This window comes from Adiantum capillus-veneris, chromosome 12 (assembly GCF_014529385.1).
Source record: "Adiantum capillus-veneris isolate H3 chromosome 12, ASM1452938v2, whole genome shotgun sequence".
NCBI lineage: Eukaryota > Viridiplantae > Streptophyta > Polypodiopsida > Polypodiales > Pteridaceae > Adiantum > Adiantum capillus-veneris.
In genome coordinates, this window is record NC_140942.1 from 99963703 (window position 1) to 99984330 (window position 20628).

The 20628-nt window shown below is 45.2% G+C and overlaps 1 protein-coding gene across 1 annotated transcript in view; it reads left to right on the forward strand.

Annotated features, from left to right (window-relative positions):
* The window catches only part of LOC147446213 (psbP domain-containing protein 7, chloroplastic-like), a 66283-nt gene that overhangs the window by 22870 nt on the left and 22785 nt on the right, over positions 1-20628 (forward strand). The window contains exon 2 of the mRNA XM_086525480.1: positions 10435-10645. Within this exon, the coding sequence (XP_086381606.1) occupies positions 10435-10645 (211 nt within the window). The remainder of the gene's footprint in view (positions 1-10434; positions 10646-20628) is intronic.

A 20628-nucleotide genomic window follows, 5' to 3' on the forward strand; every position in this document is an offset into this window, starting at 1 on the left:
ATGATCTGCCATTCTTACTTTGAATGGTGCTGGTTTCATGTTAGTGATACCCATTCTTTGCTGAAGATGGGCTCCCATTATGTTGACTCCTGCTTCTCCATCCAGTATGACGCTTGAGAGAGGTTCCCACTGCTTCCTGACCTTGTAGTCTACCTGAATAAGTGGAACTTCATCATCCCGGACAGCCGTCAGGTCCACTGTTCTGGCCTCTGCCTCTGTCTTCCTACGTTGTTTGATAAAGTTGGCCACCTCAGGCAAGGACTTTCTTATATCCTCCAGCTCTACAATCAGCTTCTGGATTCTATTACAAATTTTCACATGAATTTCCTCCCGCTCTTGGTCAGACTGATTGTCAGAGCTTGAAGAACTGGTGTCTTCACACTGCCATTCTTTAGCAGTACTTCTACCCTTTCCATCCACTCCCATTTCATCAGTTAGTCCATGTACTACAGCCAGCATGGTCTCTGTCATGGCCGGTACTGACTGATCTTTATCAGTCGATTGGGCTGGTATCTTCTGAATGACTCTAGCTTCGGAACTTTCTGGCTGCTCTGGCAGCTTCTTAGCTAAATCCTCTGTGATTTTAGCTGCTAGTTTCCGCTGCTCTTGCCACTCATCTACCACCTTCTCTTTCCCTTTGGCCTTCCAAACTTCTCTTTGTTGAGCCCACTTACTGCTGCTAGGATTGATTGGTACTTCTGAAATGTCTGGAATTTCTTCAATGATTACTTCTTTGCTCTTGGTAACCACCTTGACTGGGACTGGCTCTGGTGCCTTAGCCTCAGTAGCAGTTGTTACCGGTGCATCTGGACATTGGGCTGCAAAATGACCATACTTCCCACAGGTATAGCAATTCATACTCCTGGTCTAAAAGTTGTCTCTTCCTCTTCCTCTGCCCATTCTTGGTTGGTATTTGCCACGTCCTTGACCAGTACCACTGGTACCTGGTCTTTCCTCTTGAGCTACTTTGATTGGTTCTACCTGCACTGGTTCAGTGTAGGCAACCACTGATAGATCCTTTCCTTTCTTAAAATGGTGAATTCTGATGCCACAATTATTCCATAGGTGACCAAAGGCCTTGCAGTAGGTACATTGTTGACATTCAGTGGAGATGTGGTCCTTGGATTTACATCTTGAACACGAAGTCTCCATCTTTCGGACCGACTGTCTTCTGTGGCTAATTTCTGCAATCTGCCTAGCCATTTCTTCAATTTTCTTGGTCCATGATCCCTTCTTTGATTTCTCCTTTGTCCGTTCATTGGAGTTGCTCTCGGAGCTGCTGGACGTTGCACTGGAATCAAAAGCTTCAGTAGCCGAACTACTGCTATTGGTCCTTCGCTTCTTGTGGCTCTTTTCTTTCTTAGCCTGCTGTTCCAGCTTTAATGCCCTTTGGACCAGATCACTGAATTTTTTTGTAGGGGCTGGTACTCCTTGTTCGCTAAGCTTCTTGCTTCTGAACCCATTCAGAAACCATGCCCTCAATCTCTTCTCAGATGGCGGTTCTTGCAACTGCCTGGTCAGTTCTTTTATCTTTTCTACATAGCTGTGAACTGACAAATTCCTCTGTTTGATCTGATCCAATTCACAGAGAATATCCTCGTCCCCTCGATTGTCAGAATATTCCAACCTGAAGGCCTTAAGTAATTTGTTATATGATCTCAGCTGGCATGCAAGGTAATGGTAATACCATTTCCTTGCTGCCTCCTTCCAGGTTTGTGGAAAATGTTCTCCCCAATCATCTTCATCAATGTTTTTTAGTTCAGCATACTGCTCAAAAGCTTGTATGTGAACATCTGGATCATCCTTTTTCCCTCCTTTGAATATGGGAAAGGAAATCTTCAGGGAAGTTGTGTAATCATTTCGATTACTGTTGATCCCACCACTTCTCTTCTTGGCTTGAGAATGGCGCTTGGGAGCCTTCTTGCAATTGTCAGTGTCGGCATCCCAATCAATCTCTGTCTCTGTTTCAGTATCAGTATCTTCTCTGTTTTGTCTGCTAGAAGTACGATGACTTCCCTTTCTACCCTTGGTATGCTCATCTCTCTGGCGAGGCTGAGAACTCTTGGAACTCTTTGCCTTTCGTGCTTCCCGTTGTGCCCGTCGGCGTCAAGAACGACTGGAGTGCTGTGAGTCCTGCGCCTTCTCAGCCTGACTATGCTCCTCCTGAGCCTCAGTGTCGGTCATTTTCTCTTGCTTGGGGTCAGACTCTCTTCCTGACTCCTCAAGAATGGGGTCCACACGATTGGTAGATTTCCGGCCACGATTGGACTTTGGTGCCATTGCTGAAAACTTCAACTGGGAGAAGAGTCTTTCAGTCAACGAGCTTCAGCTCGAGCCACCGTGATCGCCAAAATGGAATTGGAGCTGATCTCTTGAGACAACTAATTCCAGTGTTGAAGGATTTCAGCTACTAGTGTGGGAAGATTTCAGACAGCAGACTAAACAGAAGTCAGAGACTAGACTGAAATGTGGATGCTGAAATGAGAATCAGACTCATAGACTAGAATAAGGTTCAGATTCAGATTCAGATTCAGAAGACTGGTCGAGAAGTAAGTATCACTGAAATATATACCATGATCGAGATTACAGATCAAGATTACAACGAATATGATTACAGAGAGAAAGTATAGCCGACAACACTGCCACTGATGCTCAATTACAATTATAGCCCAAAGCGCTAATACAAGTGATAACAATTGTCCACCCGATAATGATGTAATGGGCCCTATTTATACACTTCGGGTTTACTGTAGTAATTACTCTAGTAATTACTAAGTAATTCGCTGCCCATCTTCTAAGAGCACGTTCCCACATGGTGATTATCCAGCCGTCTACAGTATGCTTGTAAAATAATTGTTGTTGTGATTCCTGGCCCGGACCTGCATGGTTATTTGCGGGAGGAGTATTAAGAAGTCTGAGCAGTGGTTACTCTTAGTACCTCCAAACGACGCAGGCTACGGTCTGGGGGGCGTTTGGTTGTAAAAGGCCTCTATATCTCATGGCCCGGACCTTTTTAGGTTATTTGCGGGAGGAGGGAGTGGTTGAACAGCTCATGGCCCGGACCTGGATGGTTATTTGCGGGGGGAGCGTTCATCGGCGACTTTATGTTTCTATGTCTTGTAACATGCATTTGTGAGCATTTGTGTTGCATTGTGATGTGCCAACTATTGAATATTTCTAATTGGATGAGATTGCCTCGGTATGTAATTTTAGTGCCTCAAGACACCCGTGGAAGATCAGTACGGTCTAGGTGTGATGGCTAATTTTACTATGCTGGAATATCAAGAGTTCCGATCTGGACGAAAGGAGAAGCTAACTCCTTAATCAAAAGAGCAGAAAGGAGACGCTAACTCCTTGATCAAAACAACCGAAAGGAGAAGCTAACTCCTTGATCAAAAGAGCAGAAAGGAGAAGCTAACTCCTTATTAAAAAGAGCAAACTAATTATCCCTCGGAAATTTTTGAGCTAACTTGAGTTGTTTTGCAGATATGCTGTAATCGCGGACAATTACTCTCTTTCAAGAAGAGGAGATGTAAAAAACTGCTTACGTGTCAAAGCCTAAAGAATGGAGCCAACTTGCAGATGTCAGCCGAGGGGCCTAAACCCTAAGAAGAAGAAGTAACAGAAGAAGAAGTCCTACCAACTTATGGGGACCCTGTTCGATGGGGCCCCAAGTGACAAAGGATTAAAATAAAGCAGGACTTGCACACACACACACAAACTGATGACGTGGCAAAATTCCGAAAATTGCGTTGACATGATGACGTGGCAGGTTGTACGGATTTCCGTGATTTACGTTGGCAGCTTTTTATCTTTGCTTTTGGACCAGATGCTTTTAAGTTTGAAGGCTTTTTACTGTAAACTGCTTTTCAGGCCAAGGGCCTTCAAATATGAGGTTAGGGCTCATTCTCTGGCATGCTTCCTGGAGAAGGTGCAAAGTCTGGAGAACCGGCTTGTACTGTATTGATGCAATATAAAGAAATACCGAAAGAGGCGCCAAGGTTTGGGGCCAATACTCTCTGGGGTAGAATTCCGCCACTCCGTGTCGCGTGTTGTCTCTCTCTCTCTCTCTCTCTCTCTCTCTCTCTCTCTCTCTCTCTCTCTCTCTCTCTCTCTCTCTCAGTTCAGTTGTTATTGAAGTGCTAAAAGTCTGCTCAGTCTGTTCTTTTCTATTGGCTCGTGGTGCCCGTCTTGTGACAGATACCCTAAACCTGTATGCTTTGTGCCCACGCAGAGAAGGAGACACACAGGGGGTGCTCGTACGTCCAACACGTCTAAGAACTACAGGGGCGATAAAAAATGCATACCCCTCTTTTTTTTAAAATTCCCTCCATCTTCATTACTCATCATTGAGTTTCCTCCCCCAAAAAGCAAATGTAGACTCAGAAGTTCCCCAAAACTACTTAAAAAAGGAGTGTCCAAGACGGCCCCTTTTTGGACCACCTATACATGCTTTCGTCCCTAGGCCGGGTCCATCTGCACTCCTACTGCTTAGAAAACGTGTCCCAAAATGTGTATCTCGGGTAGGAAAAATTTACTTTTCTTCGCATTAATCACCAACTTGTGATCTCGTAATGCCTGAAAGACCTGTAACAGATGTTCTCTATGTTCTGCCTCATCCTTGGAGAAAACAATGATGTCAAAGAAAGTGCCAACAAATAGTCTGTACTCTCAAAAAATCCTGTCCATCATCCGGTTAAATGTCACAGGAGCATTGGTTAGGCCAAAAGGCATCACCAAAAACTCATATAACCCAAAACTCGTCCAAAAAGCTGTCTTGTAGACATCTCTCGGCGCGATTCGGATTTGATGATATCCGCTCTTCAAATCGATCCTGCTAAAACACGAGGATCCCTGTAGTCGATCAAGAATATCATCAATCCTAGGAATCGGAAATCTGTTTTTGATGGTGATTTTGTTGAGAGCTCTATATTCGATGCACATTGTCCACTTCGTCTTTCTTCAAAACCAACAACATTGGAGAGCAGTACGGTGAAATACTAGGCTGGACAAGACCCTTCTCCAAGAGGTCTTTCACTTGGTTCATAATTTCTTCATTCTGGGCTCGGTTCACACGGTAAGGTGGCCAGTTCGGTGGTGTGCTTCCCAATGTCAGATTAATGGGATGATCCTTAGGACGAGTTGGTGGTAACTTGCCTGGCAGGCCCTCTGAAAAGCAATCGACATGAGTGTGGAGAAAATCTTGGCGTTCTTTATCAAGTTCCGACAAATCCGTCCTATGTTCATCATTCAACTCTTTCAAAAAGATCGAGTAAACAAACAAATTGGATTTCATTTATTTTGAAACAGTCGAAGCCGATACAATAGGGACAGACTCACCCTTAAGTTTTACATCAAGTATAATAGTTCGGCCCCTCTCTGTAGTCAAAGTCGCTTTTCTCGCCTGATAGTCGACCACGGCGTTGTTCTTATGGTACGAGGGAATTCCCAGGAGGACATCACAACCTTCCAAGGGCATTATGTAGAAGTCCTCGTGCCCCAAATACCCCTGACAATGCAACCGAAGTTTGCCAATGACAGATGTAATGGCTACGTCCCTGCCGGGTGCCACTAGAATTGCCTATGCTAGTGGTCCCATCCAATCGGGTGTGATCTCGAGCCGCGCCGCCAATAAGGTGAAACGAAGTTGGCCTTGGCTCCTCCATCAAAGAAAATCAGGGCTTCTGGTCTTTCACTTTGCCCCAAGCTCGGCAAATTTCTATACTCTCGTCAATTGTGCTTGGGTCAGTATCCATGCAATCTGGAACCAGTCCTGCTTTCATCTTGCCTTTTCGTCCACGTTCCTCAGCTGCTTTCGAACCCTCAAGCCTGTCTTCATCTTTGTCGTTTTGTTCTTTCGGTGCCTTTTCAGGGCACTTCGCGGAGATATCCCCAGTTTCCCCGCGTCCAAAACACTTCCCTTCTTTGATATAGTTAGCTCTCTCTTGAAGAGTAAGCTTGGGTCGTGCATCCTTTTCTTTCTTTTCTGGGTTGCTCTTCTTCTTTCTACTTTCATTGTTCGAAGTCTATTTGGTCCTTTGCGTCATGATTTCATCTGGGGGGTAGGTCAAATTGCCTGGATGAATGGCAAAACCCCGTTTCGCATGACTTATCAGTTCCTGAATGGAATCTGACTTTTGCTCTAAGCAATGATCTCGGATCTCTGTAGGAAGTCCCAAGGTAAACCACTTAATCTGTTCTTTGAACGAGATCTTCTTAAATGAAGGAGCTAGTAGAAAAGAGCTCCAGAATCTCTAACAAAATGCGTCCAATGTATCATTCTTGGTCATCCAAAGATTGTTCCAAGTAGTGCGTATGTCGCGCTCATACTCCTGAGTCGGCCATGAAGAAATAAAAAGCCTTTTAAATTTCAGCCATTTAAGTGGTGCTTTCTTGTTTAGTAGAAGAGTGGATCACCAAGTTCGAGCATTTCCCTTGAAGAAAGAGGTAGCCCTCCGAATCTTGGAGTGCTTTGAGTAATGTCCTCCAGAGAAAGCTATGTCAAACTGTTGTATGAAGGCCAAAGCCTTTGAAGCATCTCGAAATCCAGAAAACGAGTCAAATTTAATTGACAGGCCTTCTTTAAATTCTCGGACTTTCTTGCTTTTATCTTCCAGAAAGTCATACTGGTTGGCGTTCTAAAAATCTTTCTTCCTTGCATAAAATCCGTCGTCGTTGGAGTCCGAACTATTCGAAGATGAGAACTGTCCGAAATTGCGCGAGATCTAGACTTCTTTGCCTTTTTCTTGCCCTTTCCAAAGCGTTGCTTTTTGCTTCGCTTTTTCCCTTTTCTGTCTTCTTCACTCGAGTTGGAAGAGCTAGAAGAACTTTAAGAAGAAGAAGAAGAAGAAGAAGAACTAGGTACTCCTTCAAATCGCACACGCTTCTTCTGCTTTCTTGTTGAGGCAAAAGTAGATTGACGATCCAAATAACCCGGGAAGTCAGTGCCTTTCTTCTGCTCTTTGTCGTGCTTTTTGGCTTTGTTTTGCGCGTCAAAAAGCTGGCTAATCCGTGCATCAATCACCTGTTCTAATTCTTGCTTCGTAAACATCCTCGGCGTAGGAGGTTGTTTGAGTGCCGGTTTGAGGGGTGGCTCCATGGTTTGCCGTCACTGTGAGTGCACCTCGTCAAAGGAGGTCTGGGTAAAAAATTTTGCAAGTTTAGGGTCCTTTGCAAAATTCCTCATCAACTTCGTCGCCTCATCGACCAATCTTCGATGTTCCATCTCTTCAAGCTCCGCTTGAGTAGGCCGAGGCGGGCCATACTCCCGTGAATCTTCTTCATGATCTCTCTCACATCTCCGGATGCAGAGGAAGTCGATTGTCCTTCTCTTGAATCCATAAGTGCCGTGTAAAAAGGATCAGATTTCCCGGTAGAAGCGAAATCGGCCGCGCTCTGATACCACTGTAACAAACTTGGATACTCCAAGAATCTACCGCGACACGACAGGAATTCACTTCAAAACAATTCACAATTAGATTTGACACCGGCCTGGCGGAGTTCCATGCCAAGAGGTATTGGCCCCAAAGATTGGCGCCCCTTTCGGTATTCCTTTTTGTATTAAATTTGTTGAACAAAGTACAAGGGAGTGGGAGGGTCTCACTCTCAGACTCTGCGTCCAGATGCTCTGAGAAGTGGGAGCCCAAACCACACTTATAAAGGTTTACAAGGGATGCCAAAAGCAGAGCCCGAAAAGCTGCCATAAAAAGCGTAAAAATAAAACAATCCTCTCACAAACTCCTTGCTTAGGAAATAAAGCAAATAATCTCCAAAAGCACTCTCTCTCTCTTGCGTAGAAAACAACCCACGCAAAAGATGCTTTTTTTTCGTACGTAACTGCTACGTCAGTTGTCCGTACAGATTTTCGTGATTTGCATCGTGATTTCCAGGCTTTCGTACGGTAGTGCCACGTCAGCATTTCAACCAGCTTTCCCGGGGCGGGGTGTGTGTGTGTGTGTACAGGGCAGCCACGTCACCAGTTTGTGACAGGAGTATTGTTGTTGTTACTCACGGGGGGAGTATTAGGAAGTCTGAGTAGTGGTTACTCTCAGCACCTCCAAACGAAGCAGGCTGCGTGTGTGTGTGTGTGTACAGGGCAGCCACGTCACCAGTTTGTGACAGGAGTATTGTTGTTGTTACTCACGGGGGGAGTATTAGGAAGTCTGAGTAGTGGTTACTCTCAGCACCTCCAAACGAAGCAGGCTGCGGTTTGGGAGGCGTTTGGTTGTAAAAGGCCTCTATATCTCATGGCCTAGACCTTTTTAGGTTATTTGCGGGAGGAGTGATGAGGGAGTTGTTGAACAACTCATGTCGTGGAATTATTTGCGGGGGGAAGTGTTCATCGGCGTCTATATGTTTCTATGTCTTGTAACATGCATATGTGTTGCATTGTGATGTGCCAACCACTGAATATTCATAATTGAATGAGATTGCCTGGGTATGTAAGTTTAGCGCATCGAGACATCCGTGCCGATCAGTGCGGTTTGGGTGTGATGGCTAATTTTACTATGCCCAATTATCAAGAGCTTTGATCTTGAATGAGAATATACTCCTTATAGGGATGAGATTTTTTTAAAAGTCAACGACCATGATATCAAGAGCTCCGAATAAGAAAACGGATTGTCCCTTCAAATGATCCTTGGAAATTTTTGAGCTAACTTGAGTTGTTTTGCAGATATACGGTAATCGCGGACGATTACTCTTCTTTCAAGAAGGGGGGATGTCACAAATGGCTAACGTGTCAAGCCATTGAAGAACAGAGCCAACTTGCAGATCCCGACTGAGGGGCCTTAACCCTAGAAGGAGGAGAAGTTCCCACCAACTTATAGATCCTCGCCAAGAAGGGCCAAGTGATAATAATAAAGTTTTACCAACTTTTGGGACCTTGTTCGATGGGGCCGAGATCACTAGAATTTAAATCAAGACCCCACACTCCTTCAAAAAAGTATTGGGCAGCCAGCTGATGACGTGGCAAGCCAGTACGGACGCTCCAAATTTTTCGTTGACATGCTGACGTGGCATTGTACGGACACCCGCGTTTTACATTGATGACGTGGTAGCTTTACGGAATTCCATGAAAGGTGCTGGCAGCTTTTAGGGGCCAGATGCTTTTAGAACTCGAATGCTTTTCATGTAAACTCCTTTTAGAGGCCAAGGGCCTTTAAATATGACCCATGGGTTCTCACTCAGGTAGTCTACCCGTGGGAGATGCAGAGCAGAGCCATGGGAGTTGTACCGTGTTGAAACAACATAAAGAAATACCGAAAGGGGCGCCAGGGTTTGGGGCCAATGCTCTCTTTGGGTGGAAGTCCGCCACTCCCCGTCTGAGGATGTCGTAGTATTTAGTCAACACTATGCATGATGTACTTGATGGTTGTATTGTCTTGTGGATGACTACCATGAGTCTATACCTTGCACTTTCCTTTAAAGGTCAATCTGGGCTTATCATGGATTCATCTAGATATATGCATTGAGGTTGTGAGTTGAAACTTGACATTTTAATGTGTTTCCATTTTAACTTCCGTGACAGCTTTGGAACTTGCTTGTCTTCTTTGTATCCCAAATATAGGTGGTGTAGCTTGTGGTGTGCATTTCTTCGAAAGCTTGAATGCGTAAAAAGTTATTTGGGGTGTTGCAAGACCATCTGGTTTGTTAGGGATGCTCAACATAGAACAAGCCACAACCTTACAATGGGAAATGGTACATGTCTTTTGTGCATGCTTATTGATGTGGTTACAACAGTGAACGTGACATTCTCCAATTTACAATCATATCCTCTCTCTCTCTCTCTCTCTCTCTCTCTCTCTCTCTCTCTTTCTATACACGTGTTTCTAGAGCATATAGTTCTACATGTCCCTCAATGGCTAGAATTCGATCCAATTGCCATCAAAGTTAAAGCTTTAGTAGCTTACTTTCTTTTCTGGTACCTTTGCTCCTTTTTTGGCCTAGTAGACTCCTTGAGCAGTTGTGGACCATTGGATTAAGCTTGTTGAATAAGGCCAGACAACAAAGTCCCTATTTTCAATATATTATGTAAAAGAGGCATCAGCTAGGGGGCCACACATTCTCTCTCATCATTTTGTTTATTCTTTGGGCAACACACAACTCTCCCATCATCTCATGTAAGCCACTGTTCAACCCCCCCCCCCCCTTTCTCTTCTCCCTCTTTCCCTCCCTCTTTATACATACATGTGGAACGATTCACAACCAAGGGAGGAGCTTAACACAACCAAGCTGTGTTAACAAATTAACAGAATAGATATTGACTTGCAGTGAAACAAGGTTTACAATAAACAAGGGTGGTTGAACTTTAAAGTCTTTTGACTTTTTGATGATATGGTCCCGTTGTGTTGATTTGGTTCTTTTCAGGTTACTGAACACCTCATTGTGGATCTCTACATACCTGAGAGGTGTTTTTAAAAATTCCTTTTGCAGAGTTTATTTACCCTGATAGATGGGTTGGAGATCAGCGATTATTATACCGTGCTGTGGAGAAAGCTGAAAAGCAGCGTTTGTATGGGGAAGCAGGTGTAGCAAACATAAGGACTTCAAGCTTAGTTGAACCAGTTGTGGCATTTGGCCCACCGGGCTCTAGTGGAGAGCTCAATGTCAGTGTGATAGTTGCACCTGTTCCTCAAGATTTCAGGTATGATATCTATTGCGGGAGGCAAATGAATCATCTTTTGAACTATATTTTTAGTTGTTGCTTCATGGTGAAGGCATGTACCATTTGGTTTGTTTGATATGCTTGTGTGTGCATAACATTCAAGATTTTTGATTTGGGGTGCTTTTTTCTAGGTAGATTAGTTTGGGTGCTTGCCTTTAAAGATGCCTAGCGTGACATACTTTATTTAACATCTCGTTTGGGCTGAGGGCCCTTGTAACAAATGACCATCTATCTAGGCCAGACCGATTTGACTGGAGCCATCTTGGTTGTATCTCTTGCTTGCAATGCTCTGGTTAATCAAAACACGATCTACGTCAACAATGCCACCAAACTGCAACTCGGTGTGGCTCTCAATCTGCATGAGATGGGAGAGAATCTCTGTTCAGGTCAAAGGATAGGACTGCTGTGAGGTTATAGAGGGTGGGTGAGTGTAAACAATGTTGAAAAGAGTAATTGCACCACCATCTAAGCCAATCTCGGGGGGACTCCAGATGCAGCGTTATCATAATTGATCTCCCGCATCTTGGGTGTAAACTCCCCAAAGGAGTTTAAAGCATTGAAGTCACACTCCAATCTATAGATTGAGACAATGCTCAAGAGATGTGTCATTGTAACAGACTTGGGCACCCCAAGTCAGAAATCGGGCACGACACACGTGAGAGCAACTGGAAATCACTTCATATTAATCACAACTTAATGAGAGACGACACAACCCAACCTAGTTCCGTGCCTAGAGGTATTGGCCCCAAAGTCTGGTGCCCCTTCCGGTATTTATTTTTATATTAATGCTTGATCAAGTACAAAGTCAGAGGTTCTTCTCTGATCAGTGCTCCCAACAAAACTGAGGGAAGTGAGCCCCTAAGTACATATTTATAGGCTTTAGGCCTTCTCAAAAGCATCTGGCCCAAAAGCTAGTGCTCCAAAGCTGCCAGCGCAAATCGCGGATTGCGGTACAGCATGCCACGTGAGCCAGCCAACGCGTTTTGTGGGCGTCCGTACAACCAGCCACGTCAGCAGTCCCACGCGATTTAGTTACTTTGTAACTTTTCTAGTGTCCCTAGGGGCCCCATTGGACGGGTACTCTATAAATTGGAACAACTTAAAGTCTATTAGCTTCCGGGTGAACAACCACATCATCATTTTGTGACAGTCATGCCAAGGTCAAGTGGTAAGTCTCCATCCACCCAAGGTGGTGGTTTAGACTTTGGGAACATCCTTATGCCATTGCTGATGTCACATCCATATCTCGTGTGTCCTCTAATAAGTGTAGAGGTCTGTCCAAAGCAATCCATAAGTCACGACCCCGTCTGGAGTACACAATGGCTAAGCCAAGGTTTGGAATGAATAGATCTCCCAAGGATTGGATGCGTGTTGTCACGTCATCAATAGCATCGGACCATGGAGCACACGTGGCATGCGCAGGTAGGATGCTTAGTGCACACTGCTCGTGCACAGCTTGGGGGTGGAGTCCACACGGGATCTTAGGGGGCCTTGGATGGCACACCAAGGCCTTGGGTCTTGTCCGGCCAAGTGTGAACGGCCAGGGCCCGGTCTTTTTAAAAGAGGACCCCCTGTGGCTGGGTGGTCAATCCATAAGCAGTGCTCCTAAGTCAATGAACTCTCTCTAGAGCTCTTCATGAATGTCTTTGGACACCTAGGACTTTTGCGTTTCCGTGTTACGTATTATTGGTATCAAAGCGGATGGTATCCTCGCAACTAGGCATCTACACATGCACACATGGTACCTTACCTTGGTCAATAAGATTTGTAAGAGTTAATCTTCCTTTCTCATTGCAATTTCTCAGAGCTTTTTGAAATTTAAGATAATGGGATTGGAAAGTAGTACGTGTGTCCAAATAAAATTAAACTTGTATTGAGAGCAGAAGCTTGGTCATTATATGTGTTTAGTTTCGACTCTCTGCTAAGACATTTGGAGCCATTTTGGAACTCAATAAGATTGTTCTTTACAAAAATAATGTATAGTTGCATAAAGGGAGTATACAGGCGACATTGCAATATGCCAAAAGTTACCGATGAATCAACAGGTTGAACATGGTGCGATGCGGACTTCACAAGAGGGGAGCCACTTTACTCCTTTGTCACAGATTGGCTAGATTGAATAAAGTCACATATTTCTCTTTGAGATTTTAGGGTATTTAGGGTATCTTGCAGAATGACTTTATGAATGTATGTGCACTGAATTGGAAATTTCCTCGATTTAATCAAAGACATGTGCTCTTTCATGTGTGTATTGCTAGAGGCCTGTAGAAAAATATAAAATGTTTGGAGCATTTTGTCTGATGAATGATTTGAACTTAGTGCATCTAGACATTTGTTAGAGATCAGCGAGATCTGGCTGTGACGGCTAAGTGAATGAGAACTAAATGGGAAATGAATGAGATTCTAGTACATCAAGATGTCTATCTGGATGAAATGACTGGATATTGTTGTGAGTGCATCAAGAGTTCCGGAAGGATGAGATGGTTGCACAGTGATGTAGATGCATCAAGAGTTCTGAATGGAATGAGAGCTAGATTGAATGATTGAAACACTATGTTTAGTGTGAACTAAGTGTGTGATTTTGTGAACTGCATGCTATGTGGATGTATTTTCTTGTGGGGATAGTCATGGGCATGGTTTGCTTGACTGAAATGTGAAATGAAAGGATAGAATCTGATAGTAACAAGATTTATTGAATCAAGACGTCGGAAATGAAAGGATATGAATTTGATAGTAACAAGATCTAGTAGATCAAGACATTTGTGAAAAGATCAGTGCGGTCTAGATGTGATTGCTAAATGGTTACGATGTCCCCAGAACCACTTTTTGTTTGATCATCCGACTTTCTTGGATGAGGTTTAGAGGTGGAGCACGACCAAAACAAAAGAGTGGAAACTGCGAGAGAAAGTGCAGAGAGAGAGAGAGAGAGAGAGAGAGAGAGAGAGAGAGAGAGAGAGAGAGAGAGAGAGAGAACACCAGATGTTGAGTCCCAAACCCCCCTCCAAGGGCCCCCCTCTCTATTGCTAGAGAGGTATTTGCTTTAGATTGCACAAAGTCTGGTACAATGGTTCTACATGCTATGATGCTTGACGATGACGATGTCGCGGCTAATGGTTGATATCTGAAAACGCTGGTGGTGCTGATGGAAGCTTGCTAGTGCTGCGAGGCTACGGGCTGATTTGTTATTGTCGGCGACGACGACTGCTGAAAACTAGAAAATGCTAACCGATCTGCTGGCTGAAATCTGAAAATGGTGTCTTGGCCGCGATGGCGACCGCGATGAGGTTATGGTTGATCTACTGTGGTATTGCGGCGGGATGCCGATGACGAAGCAAAACGCTGCTGTGACTGAAAACGCTGATGCAAAACGCTGAACACTGATGATGATGCTGATCACTAGGTACTTGGTGCTACTGGTTCTAAGAGGCTCTTCTTCCTGCTCCTCTGCTCGACTTTGGTGCACAAAGGGTTGCATTTATAGGTGCTACCGGCTGGGTTGAGCAGCCTGCAAAACCCCCCCACGATTTGGATGCATGAAAAGTCACCTTTTAATAAAATGAACTTTAAGAGGTGGTTCATGTGTAGCTGGAGAAAATAGTCCAGTGTGGTGAAAATGCTTATGCTTGGTGCAAGGAACTGATGCTAGTGCTAATGTGTTGTGCAATCAGGGGGTATGCAGCTACTCTAAGTGCGCGGACATGCACGTCCTGCGTACAATCTCACTAAGGTGCTAGAACACTTCTATGTTGTCCTAAACCCTAGAAGTAGGTGCAGCTTGTGTGCACGTAGGGTTAGATGTGCACGTCACATCCCCTGTTATGTCCCGCTTACAAGAGAGAGGATCTAGCCTAGACGCCGTCGGGTTGGGATCCAATGTCCGGGCGGACAGTGTGAACCCGTCCAGTGTGGCCGGCCATTATTATAAAAGGGAGGCCAAGGTCTCATTTGAAGTTATCGACCCCCACTGGCAGAGTGCCAGTGGGTAGCCTGTGAGGCTAGGAGTGCGTGAGGTCACCTCAAGGAGGTGAGGCCGGGTGGTATGGGACGCTTGCTCTTACAGGTGCACGCCTACATCCTCGGACGTTGGGCCTAGCCACGGGGGTGCTACCAATGGTGGCTATGGTCGGGTGGTGCGTGTCTGTAGGCGGTCCGTGTAGCCGGGAGATCCTCTCCGCGTGTTCGTTTCATGGTATCAAAGCGGGCTTGCCTGCAGGAAGGATCATGTGCACACCTATGGATCAGTTCAGGATGAACAACCTCAATTTCACGTAATTTTTATTAGTTATTTGTTAGTTTGCTGATTTACGACTGAATTCAGCACACAGTACCTTTTGTGTTCTTTGTACTCTTCCTCTTTGCTAAGCGCAGAGAAAAGAAGAAAGAGAAAGAGTTGGCTCTCCTCTATTGTCTCCAGTGTGGAGCGAAGAGAGAGAGAGAGAGAGAGAGAGAGAGAGAGAGAGAGAGAGAGAGAGAGAGAGAGAATTACCTCTCTTTGTTTGCAGTCTGTAGACAAGCGTTAGGGAGGAGAGAAAGCGTGCGCTGACCTCTCTAACGTGGAGTTTTTTTTTCAGCGCTGGCTCCTAGATGGCGTCTCTTTTGCATGCTAGACACAAGCGTCCACGAGCCAAAAATCTTCTCTCTCGACGTGCGCTACCTGCAGAGCTCCACGCGTCAGCAACACCTGGAGCCTTCGTCGAATTTTTTTAACGCTAGATCGATTTGCTGCATTAAGTTATTTTCTAAGGACCTTTTTCATTTTTAATGGCCAGGTAACTTTGGGTTTTTTTTTTAAAAAAAAAGTTTGAAGCCTGTTGATTGATAATAAACCTCTTACAGAGAGTGAAAACTTCACAGAGCTTCACTTTTTAAGCTCCCTACTCCTCTCCTACCGCTCCTCTCTCCCGTTTTCTCGCGCTCACATGCTCTCTCCATGACCTGCTCGCCTTTGGACGCTCACACCAACGCGTAGAGATCCTTACTGTACAACTTTTTGCAACCAAAAAGTGTGGAAAAGGCCCGTTCTCGCGTGAAATTTCAAATTTTATCACCGGATTTCGCCATGGATTCCTCCAGCTCGCATGCACAGCGTGATGACACACCTGGTAACATTCAAATTCTGTTCACACATGCTCTGTACACATGGATCACAGGCACTTTCCAAAGCCTCGACCATCGTATTTCCGCTGTGGAAAACGTGAACGTTCAGATGAACATTCGCTTGACCTCTCTCGAAGGGGCCGTGCAGGGGTTTAACGCCTCGCTTACTGCTCTAGATAATACTGCTCAGTCGACGACTGCACGTATTTCCAAGGGCGAAACCAATCTCCAGCAATTGCGGACGCAGGTTGCCGCTTTTGGACGTTCACAAGGTGGTCGTATTGCCACGATTCTGTACAAAACTACTAATTTCTCAGGAGAAGAGAAAGAATGTACGGAGCTGGCCGTAAATAATTCACTATACCAGTGGACCACGCATTTCGATCTCCATGGGGAGCATGATGAATGGAGGATTCTGATGATTCCTCCTTATTTGCGTAGTAAGGCGCTTTCCTGGTGGCGCGACATGACAGAGAAGCCTACGACGTGGGCTGACTTTTGTGTGAAATTCAAGAAGGATTTCGCCAAGATGGACCCTTTGAAAGCCTATGCAAAATTGCAGAGTCTTTCGATGAAGACTCCGTCTTTTTTTTTTTCGAGAAAAAGATCCTTCTATTAGTTAATGAAAACGCCCGTAGGGCTACAACCACCTCTGCAAGAGAGGGCTACAACAAACATGATGGGGAGACTCTCCCAATGAAAGAACAACATATATACAATGAGGCTAAATCAAGGGATGGGAGGAGGGAACAGCCACACAGGTGGTCGGTAGTGCCATCTGAGCACACCCTGGACAATTGTCACGATTGTGACTATGTTAACAGCAATACATCTACTCCTAGTTGCAGATATGCGAAGTGCCATGCCAAGCAGAACCCCTGCGCTTGTATGGTCATGACCCTTCGCTCAAGAGACGTGCCTCTTCGCCAAAAGCCACACTCATTCGACGACTGGTCACACCCCTTTGCTCTATGGGTGCGACTCTTCACCCAATGGTTGCAGCTCTTCGCCGAAAGGATGTGTCTTTTCGCCTAAAGTCATGTCTCTTCACAAAGAGACATGCCTCTTCACTGATGACTATTCAATTCCTAGAAAAGGAACCCTTGTATCACACTTTCAATCAATCAAACACAGAGTCTTCTAAGTCTTGTTCTAAGTTCAGTTTGAGTTTCTTAAGTCTTAATCATGAGTTTAAGTACTTAATTAAGGATTAGCACCTAGAATCCTTACAGTGGTATCAGAGCAAAATTTTTCCCGGGACCCTACGATTGTGAGCCTCTCACCCTTGACGCTACACTCTACCCCCCCTTCCCGGAGTTATATGGAAGCAAAAGAAAGATGGAATTCAACTTCTTCGTTGATGGTATGAGGTAACATGAATTTATCTGTTCCAATTACATAAAATAAAAGACAGAAGAGCTGTGTGTGTGTGTGCGCGGCATACCCGAAAAGCGCGCCCCCCTTCGTCGGATTACACCTCTTTGCGCTTGTGTGCTCGCACCCTTTCTTGTGAAAGGAGATGGCACTGGCAGACAAGTACCTGCTCGCATTCACACCCCTTCATGCGAAAGGATGTGCCTCTTGATGCTGGACTGCTGAATCAGTGGGCTGAATTGTGCCTTTTTCCTCGGCTAAGGATCCCTCGCATGGTGGTACTCGTGCCTTTCCTTCTTGCACACACCCCTTCCCCAGGCACCCCTTGGCGCGCACTCTATCATGCTGAAGCGCTGGCTGTACTCCACGCTGGCTGCAGCCTTTCGTGAGTTTTTTTCTTACACTACCAACAGCCAGCGATATTTTTTTAAAACTCTCAGCCCAAGGTTAATTAATGCAGCCCAATCATTATTCAGTGTGAACACCATGCCATAGGCACCTCTGACCACCCCTTGCACAATTGCTGAAGTGCAGGCATTCAACGCTGGCATTCTACTGCTGATCGCTGGTCACCCTTCGCTGCAACCCTTTGTGGGTTTTTAACGTGAACAAAAAAAAAACCAAGCGTGTGGTTTCATACACAAGAAGCACCAGCAGCGCAATATATTTAAAAAAACAAGAAGCACCAGCAATGCACCTTTAATTTAATGGTTATATTGGCCAGCCTCTCATGTGAAAGCACCCCTTCCCTTTTACGCAATAAAAAAAATAATGAAAGCTGGCAGCAATCATTTCCACGCTGTCCTTCTGGCGTTGGCGCTCTGGTTGCCCTCTACGCTATCGGAACCACACCCATGCCAGGTGATGAGTCCGGGGTACCTATCCCATATCTCTCGTACGTAGACGAGGTTCAAGACAGAGATTTTGCCAGCAAATTGCACGCAAGATTCTCCTTTCCCAAAGTTAAAACCTGTTCCGGGAGGGTATTTGTGCCAGATTTACCCATTCTCGAAGTATCAGAATTCGCTGAACAGTCGGCATGGCCGAACCACAAGATGGCGACGACAATATTTTACCCGAGAACCTGATAGCAGTTTTCAAAAAGGAGATGACAACAATTTCATCAAGCCTCGCATCGATTCACACTCGCTTGGATCAGATGCAAATGCAAACCCCTTCTCGGAGTCAACCAACAACTTCATGGACAATACATGCATCTTCTTCCGACGCTTCAGTGGTCGACCAGAAAGAACCACTCAAACATAAGCCTTCAGAACTAAAATTTTCTCACCCACAGCATGGTTTCTCAGAGACAACTAGACGCGAAGTACCTTCGTGCGAGCAGCAACAGTCTCAGCATGAATATTCTTGGAAATGTTACAGTACTAAGCAACCAACTTCTTATTGGAATCATCAGCAACAAAAGTAGCAATATGAAGCTTCCAACAGATCATCAACAATATCAAGATGGGCTTACTTAGTGGCACATATATCCGACCCTACTCGAGTACTCGGTTGTGAATGCCGTGACGTTGGACAAGTTCCCCCTCGCGAGCCATGCCCTACATTTAAGTCTTCTTATCTGATGGTAATAAAGTTGAAGATTTATTGATCCTTTCCTTGTGCAAGAGGATTCTGCAGAGGTCTAAGAGGAAACATCTCCCTCAATCTCCCCCTTCCTAACTGGAAGCCTTAATACCCGCTGAAACAGCTGAAGATTCAGAAGATTCAGGTTCTTGTGTGACAACAGACAAGCACATAAACCCTTCTATGGCCATGATCCAGGCAGAAAAAGTCGCCTCATCACCGCCCTTGCAGAATACAGTCTTTGTTTTTGAACAGATACCAAATGCAGTGGTGAATGATAATTTTTCAAACTTGAAGACTCCAATCCTTGTCTTCAATGGTGCAAAGGATAAAGCAGATAGAGACTATTGCAGCACGACTTCAGTCGCTACAATTGAATCGTTGGATACAATTTGTTCCAGTGATAAACCTTTACAGATGGATATACCTCCAAACACTACTCTGTCTCAGTCTACGACATCCCTTCAGGAGGATTTTACTGTTCCAGACAAACCAATGGAATACCGTATAGATTTTCAACCAATGGTCATCACTCAACAGAAAACTCAAGTCAGTTTCCAATAATTCCACTCGAAGCAGATATAGATTCAATCTTTTCTTCGACAAAGCTCGAAGATACAAAAGACTTTGACAAAGGCACTTATCAAGTTGCAGATATGATTAGTTTTCAGTTTGGCAAAATAGTCATGGTCAATAACAGTGCCATGACGTGGGACTTAACAGAAAGAGCTTTTGATGCAGAAGCACAACAACAATACATTTCTTTCTCCCGGAGTTTCTACAACTACCCTGGGTTTTATTTAAAGAGGGAGGGAATGTCACGATTGTGACTATGTTAACAGCAATACATCTACTCCTAGTTGCAGATATGCGAAGTGCCATGCCAAGCAAAACCCCTGCGCTTGGATGGTCACGATCCTTCGCTCAAGAGACGTGCCTCTTCGCCAAAAGCCACACTCGTTCGACGACTGGTCACACCCCTTTGCTCTATGGGTGCGACTCTTCACCCAATGGTTGCAGCTCTTCCCCGAAAGGATGTGTCTTTTCGCCTGAAGTAATGTCTCTTCACAAAGAGACATGCCTCTTCACTGATGACTATTCAATTCCTATGAAAGGAACCCTTGTATCACACTTTCAATCAATCAAACACAGAGTCTTCTAAGTCTGGCTGTTCTAAGTTCAGAGTCTTCTAAGTCTTAATCATGAGTTTAAGTACTTAATTAAGGATTAGCACCTAGAATCCTTACAACAATGGTGTAGAAAGGCCCAGGGCGTCAGAGTCGAAGGAAAGCCTCACGGCGCTCCCGCATGCGGTCGGAGCTGCCCTGTAGTCCCTCAAGCTGTCCTCTGAGAGTATGGATCAGCTCTAGCCAAAAGTCACGAACAGTCTCTGCTGGTGGCACAAAGCGAGCCTCAAAAATGCGGAAACAGCGGGCCCGCCAGATGAACCAAAGTGTGAGGCCACTGATGAGCTCCCAACACTCCTCTCTCTCACTGCACCACTCCTGTGGAGTAAGCTCTGTAGCAGGTTGGAGTGTAGGTCGCCCCCCCCTGTATCACTATCATCCTGCTGGTGGAAGATAGCTCAAACTGAAGTGCCAGGCCCGTGAGAGTGGACCAAGCCGCTGCCCCCCAAGTGTACTTTCTAGCCGTGGAGAGAGTAGGCATCAGCCGAAGAACTCGTAGCCACACCTGCTGGGCCGAGGGACAGTCCCAAAGACAATGACGCTGACTCTCCTCCAACTGATCACAGGCTGCACATGCGGCGGAGAGACCACTATGCACAAGCCAGCTCCCTACTGCTGTAGCTCTGTGTGCAACCAGCCACTGAAACAAAGTGACGCACCTCGGCTGTCTGGAGTCCCACAGCCTTTGCCAAAAGGCTGCCAAGAACTCGACTGTGA